Consider the following 6,538-nt stretch of genomic DNA (forward strand, 5'->3'; position numbering starts at 1 on the left):
AATTGAATACCCCTAGATTTTGGTGGAATTCATGAAGTCTTTAAAAATTCTAATTGAATTCCTCAAGACTTTCATGGACTGTTAAAAGTCTATATTGAATACACCCAGACTTTTAAATTTCATAGATTTCTTTAAAAGTTCCACTAATTCCATATACAATACACTCCCCTTAGACTACATTATTTATTCTAGGGAAATTTGTCCAAACAGTACCTAAATTATTGCTCCTTATAAACTTCGGTACCTCACGTTTTGAAAATATCATAACGGTACTTGAAATTATAACCCCGATTCAACTTTAGTACCTGCTAAGATTCAAAAAAAAAAAAAAACATATATATATATATATATATATATTTGACACGTGATGAGCACGTGACCCCTCCAATATTACCGCTATTTTTTATCTTTCTATTTTTGTGGTTTGACCAAAAAAAAGAAAAAAGTAAAAAAAAGGGTTTATAGGTCGGGTCCAGTTATATCAGAAGGGTTTAGCAATTCTCCGTCTCCTTCATCCCTTCCCGTCTCTCTCTCTTCTTCAGTTTCGCGGCACTCACCACTCCTCGACCGTCGACGTTCCACCAGTTCCTCTCTCTCTCTCTGCCCCTCTCTCCTGGTAAGTATCTCTTCCTCAATCCTCTGCTTGCTGACCTGGTCTGATTATACTAGGCTCCAGTAATCAAAAGCAATGTTGTTTATGCTCTGATTAATTGATCAAATTGGAAGTGTTTGTAATTCTCCAGAAACCATCAAGATGAAGGTGAAAGTAATATCTCGATCCACAGATGAACATACCAAGGAACGAAGCCAAGACCTCCAGGTCACTCATTCCTCCCTCTCTCTCTTTGTTTCTCTCTGTTTAACTCAAAAACTCTTCAATTTAACCAATTTCCAATTTAATCTCCACAGAGGGTGTTCCACAATTACGACCCCGCCATTCGACCCCAAGAGAAGGCCGTTGAGTATGTTCGGGCTCTTAATGCCGCCAAATTAGACAAGGTACCCAATCTAGTTTCCCTAATTTTCTAATGGATTGCATATTTGGCCACTTTTGGATTTGTGGATTTGATTGGTTTATTTCACCGGGGTGGTTTAGATTTTCGCAAAGCCGTTTGTTGGAGCAATGGATGGGCATATAGATGCTATTTCGTGTATGGCAAAAAACATGAACCACTTGGTAGGAATATTCTCCGGCTCAATGGATGGAGGTACTTTGATTCATCTTTTATCCTCACCCATGTTCATTTTGTGTTGCGATATCTAATGTATGTTTGATTTCTCAAGCTAAGAATTCAATGTTCTTTATTTTTTGCAGATATTCGGCATTGGGATATAGCTTCCAGGTAATCCCACCCTCTCAAGGTTTCTTGTCCATATTATGGTATATGATACTCTTTTGAAATGTTTTGACATTGTCATTTGATACATATATGATACAATAATCGTACTTAGACATTAGACATAGTAGGGTTGGCAGAGACTCTTGTTTGTACCTACATGGAGTGGAGTGGAGATAAATTTTTTATGGCACTAATATAAATGGGGTGAAAGAGTGGTTCTGTATATTTGATGATTTTGTCAAAGACATGTAGTAGTCCTCATATGTTTTTCATCTGGAAGACTCTACACATATTGATGATGGTTTGGATCAGAAATCCCTGAACCTTTAAGTCAATTTGTTGGTTTTAATATATAGTTTGGATCTTCATTGTCATTTTGGTTCTTCAAGCATACATTGTTGAAATTATTTACCTTTATTATTTTATGAACAAAAAAGGCGCACACTTCATCAGTTTCCTGGCCACCAAGGTGCTGTGCGAGGTTTAGCAGTCTCTACAGATGGACGTGTTCTTGTCTCTTGTGGAACTGATTGCAGGTAAGAAATAACTGCCTGGATGCATTCCCATTCCCCCTCTATTCTTAAGTTTTCTATCCATGTATGAACATTTGTCCACCCATAAGGCAGTTTGCATGACTTTATACAACTACTGCTTTTTGTTTACAGTGTCAGGCTCTGGGCCGTACCTATTTCTACTGCAATGGAGCTAGATGTCTCATCTGACAAGTCTGTTGAGGTATGGCCTTCCTAATACTTTTATATTTCTTTCCTATGAATTATGTATTTTAAATTATACCCATCTAACTACTATGTAAATTCCAGCCGCTAGAAACTTATGTTTGGAAGAATGCATTTCGGTAAGTATATGAACTCGAATTTCAGATACTATGTTAATTAGTTAATTTCGCAAATATATTTATATGTTGTGATTTACAAAAGGTTTCTAATATTGAGGTTTGCGTAATTATTTTCAGGTCTGTTGATCACCAATGGAATTTTGATCGCTTTGCCACAGGTGGAGCTGGTGTAGACATATGGAACCACAACAGGTTTTAGTCTGGTACACATGTTTATCTGTTAAAAGAAGTTATTTTCTTCCTCAACATGACAACAAAAATGTACTTTCTGATGCATAGGTCTGCACCGGAACAGAGTTTGGAATGGGGAACAGACACAGTTATATCTGTCCGGTTTAATCCTGGACAGCCTGATCTTTTGGCAACATCCGCAAGGTATGCGCTGATCATTTTAGTTAAGATTTTTTGGAACAAATATTAATGAGAAAAGAAAATTGTAAATTAGATCAATTAGATATCATGTGCCTTTTTTGTTATAATTTTAGGTTCTGAATAGATTCCTTTCTTGTTTGAGCATTGTCCTGCTCCATGCTTGTTCTGCTATCAGTACTTTATTTTGTTCATGGAAGCATTTTCAATTTAGATGACATTTGAAATATAGTGAAACACTGAAATTACTTGGTCTAAAGAACATGGACGTACTTTTCAAAGTTGTTGAGGATGTTTAGGTAAAGTGTGAAACCACCAAGTAGTACATGTATTTGAGGTAGTTGGTTTTGTTGTTAGAATAGTATAATGGTTTAGGTGGACTTATCTACTGCATCTATTTGGGCATTTTGTTTTTTTAATAGAGCATAATGACTAGAGACACTTGTAGTTAGGCTCTGTACGTTCACATGATAGGTCCAAATTTTCTGTGGAGTTTTCTTCTCTCTTTTTTTGGCAAACTATTTTCAGGATGTAGCTAAAAGAGCTTTGAGGGTTTACAAGTCTTCTCAACCGAACTCTTAAATCATTAAGCATTTCTGGTTGAAGAAAACCTCTGTACTGCAGTTGAGGGCACTATCATTCTGGTCACTTCCATTAGCTAAGAATTTATTTTCATAGAATATAGACCCAATGGATATTTCTGCTTGAGTTCACAGGTACCATTATATGTCTTGGATAGCCCTGAGATACCTTAGGCTGTAAATTATTTCTACTGGTACCCTAGGTTGTATATGCCATGTGATTATGTGTACTTCTTTTACTAGTCAAATTGGTGTTTTTGCATGCTGTCATGATATATTGTTTCTTTCATTATCTGTTTGTTTTTCTCTAGAATTGAAGTATCCAATGTAGGAGTGACATTATGTATTATTCTGTTTTATAGTGATCGCAGCATAGCACTATATGACTTACGCATGGGGAAACCAACAGCGAAGCTTATCATGGCGGTATTGATACCAGATCATCACTATATTTAGTTCTAGATTTTAATTTGGAGCTGTTTTCAAACTTACCGTTCTTCTAATATTTTTTCTGGTTAAATTAGTAGAATTTATTGTCTCCTGAAGTTGAGCTTTGCACTTCTGACTTATATTTTCTTTTGACAGACAAAAACCAATTCTATTTGTTGGAACCCAATGGAGCCATTCAACTTCACTGCTGTAAGTGCACTATTTAACTTTTGTTTTTAACAAGTTGTTCGGAGGAAAGAAATGGGTGGATGTGGTTTGGGTGATTTGGAGAAATAGGAAGAAACAAATTTTTGAGGAAATGAGTTGCGAGGATATACTTGTGGGAAAGGGTCGTTTTTGGGCTTCTCTTTGGGTGTTGGTCTCTTCAAAGTTTAAATTACTCTCCAGGCCATTCTTTCTTATTAAGATCCAGTTGTGTTCTAGTTCTTGGATGCTTGTCTTTATTTTATCCTTTGTGTTCTACGTGGATGTAAAATTGTTTTAACATATGGCTCTACCACTTTCAGTCCACTTTAGGAAAACAGACTTACTTCTTGTTTGTGTACTGTCTGTCGAACCGTATTAGATTGTTCAATATTATAAAGAGTTCCACATGTAGAATTTATTCTTCCTTGTATAGCATTTTCTTGTAAACAAGGTTCTAATCCGGTTTGTCAATTACTCAGGCAAATGAGGACTGCAACTGCTATAGCTTTGATTCTAGAAAGCTTAATGCAGCAACGTGTGTGCACAAAGATCATGTTTCTGCTGTGTAAGTTAACCATTTTGTAATTGAAATTCTTCTTTCATATCTTAACTTTTAAGTCTATTAGTCTCATTGTGCATGTGATGGATATAGATTATATGACTTGCATACGAAATCTTTATGTTTTGTTTTTCAGGATGGATATAGATTATTCTCCAACTGGTAGAGAATTTGTAACTGGGTCTTATGATAGAACAGTGAGTTTTGTTATTCTAAATTATTAAATTCCATCTCAACAATTCGGTTATTGTCTAAAAGTGCATTGGTGATATTAAAATACGTCTTTTTCAGGTGAGAATTTTCCAGTATAATGGTGGTCACAGCCGGGAGATTTATCATACAAAGAGAATGCAAAGGTTAGCCCCATTTATCTCTTGATTATTTGGCTGCTTGGATTTTGTTGAAGACATGTAATAAACAACATGCAAATCACAGTGTCCATTTTTTGAACAATGTGTTGTTGGAGTATTTGACAGAAGAAAATAAAAATATATTTCTTTTCATTTTAGGGATCTTTGAACCTGTTGTTTCTGTTCCCCCTTTCTTGTAGGGTGTTTTGTGTCAAGTTCAGCTGTGATGCTAGTTATGTTATTTCTGGGAGTGATGACACGAATCTTAGGCTTTGGAAGGCTAAAGCATCAGAACAGTTGGGAGTTGTAAGATATCTCTTCCTTTCCTCATGTCTCAAGTGTTGCCTTGGCTTCTTAAAGCACCTATTTTTGATTCACTTTAGATTGTCTGTAGTCGAACTGATTCTATCTTGTTATGCTGCAGCTTCTTCCAAGGGAAAAGAAAAGGCATGAATATCACGAAGCTGTCAAGAATCGCTACAAGCACCTCCCTGAAGTCAAGCGTATAGTGAGGTATAAAAGGATGCAAGAATTTATAATCTTGAATTGGGTCTGCAAGTTTTATTTACATATATAAATATTTATATTTGTATATGGTCTATAAAAAATAAAACAAGTATGCATGTTTCACCGTGTATCATAGGACCATTTCATGGTTTTGAGTCGAATGTAACAAGCATATAATTAAGTATAGCATCCCACGTATAGAGTCACCATTGTTGATTCTGTGTTGAAAGCTTGCTGTTGCATGTGTCTGAAATCTGTATTAGGAATTTCCAGTGGAATATCTATTATGATGCAATAAAGGAAATGCTTCCAAATGCTATAATTTTAGATATGGCATAACTCCTTTTGCAGAACTTAATTATGTTCTAAAATATGGAGTTGTAGATAGGTTGGTTACTACTTTCTGGTTAGAGAAATGGTCCCTAACTATGCAATTGTTGCACATGGTGTTTCTGCAGGCACAGGCACTTGCCGAAACCAATATACAAGGCAACTGGTCTCCGGCGTACTATGATCGAAGCCGAGCAAAGGAGAGAAGAGAAGAGGAAAGCTCACAGTGCCCCAGGAAGCATTACATCAAAGCCATTACGGCAAAGAAGAATTGTCCGTGTTGAGGAGTGAATTATACGGGGAGGTACATGCTGGTAGTCAACTGTTGCCTATATGTCGAAGGATGAACTTTCATACCCAAGTTTCCTCTGGATTTACAGCATGGTTCATCCCTTCAGTTAGTGACTTTCCAATCACTGAAAATCTTGACATGCGGAAATGTATGTTGCCTTTGGCTTTTTTAATTAAAGTTTTGCAGAAATGTCTGATGGCTTTGCCATTGTAGGTCATATTATAGTTGAATTAAATTTGGAAATTAAAAAGGATGAAATTCGTCTTCCTCTTGGTGGCATTTATGTATTTGGATGAAAGTTTTTGTTGGTGCTTAACCTCAATGCGATTAAGAATAGGAATACAGATCCCTGGCATATGAAAACATTTTTTTTTTTGCAAGACCGAAAGAAGGCACGTCTTATTATATTTACTATCATAAAGCGAGGCTCTCAAAGTTTCACTAAATTTTGATTTGCCTAAAACAACTTTTGAAACATATCTTGGTAAATCAATATGCAGTTAAAGAGATAATAATGAGTTCTATTTGGTAAAAACTGAAAAAAGAACATTTGAACTCTCCATCAACTTCTATGTTTGTTTTTTGGAGATGAAAAAGTTATAAATTATACATTTCAACAAGCAGTACAATAATGGTGTTTTCCTTGACTCGATTGCATAGGTTGCAAACCCCCCACCTTAGCTTTGTTCTTGCCTTCTTGGACCTCTTAGGGCGTCAA

At 35.9% G+C, this 6,538-nt stretch overlaps 1 protein-coding gene across 2 annotated transcripts; it reads left to right on the plus strand.

Moving 5' to 3' along the window:
• Positions 1–482: 482 nt before the first annotated feature.
• LOC133736938 (uncharacterized) lies at positions 483–6,136 on the plus strand. 2 transcript variants are annotated; one of them, XM_062164554.1, is made up of 18 exons: positions 483–616; positions 744–820; positions 910–999; positions 1,097–1,208; positions 1,316–1,343; positions 1,778–1,876; positions 2,006–2,075; positions 2,162–2,196; positions 2,314–2,388; positions 2,476–2,571; positions 3,509–3,572; positions 3,732–3,785; positions 4,262–4,347; positions 4,478–4,538; positions 4,633–4,697; positions 4,892–4,997; positions 5,116–5,204; positions 5,657–6,087. In XM_062164554.1, the coding sequence occupies exons 2-18, from the start codon at positions 755–757 to the stop codon at positions 5,817–5,819; spliced, it is 1,359 nt and encodes a 452-aa protein (XP_062020538.1). In that variant the 5' UTR covers positions 483–616; positions 744–754; the 3' UTR covers positions 5,820–6,087. The 2 variants fall into 2 exon arrangements, with proteins under 2 accessions (XP_062020538.1, XP_062020539.1); XM_062164555.1 differs by having other exon boundaries at positions 498–616; positions 727–820; positions 5,657–6,136.
• The last annotated feature ends 402 nt before the right edge of the window (positions 6,137–6,538 follow it).

This window comes from Rosa rugosa, chromosome 3 (genome assembly GCF_958449725.1).
Source record: "Rosa rugosa chromosome 3, drRosRugo1.1, whole genome shotgun sequence".
Classification (NCBI taxonomy): Eukaryota; Viridiplantae; Streptophyta; class Magnoliopsida; order Rosales; family Rosaceae; genus Rosa; species Rosa rugosa.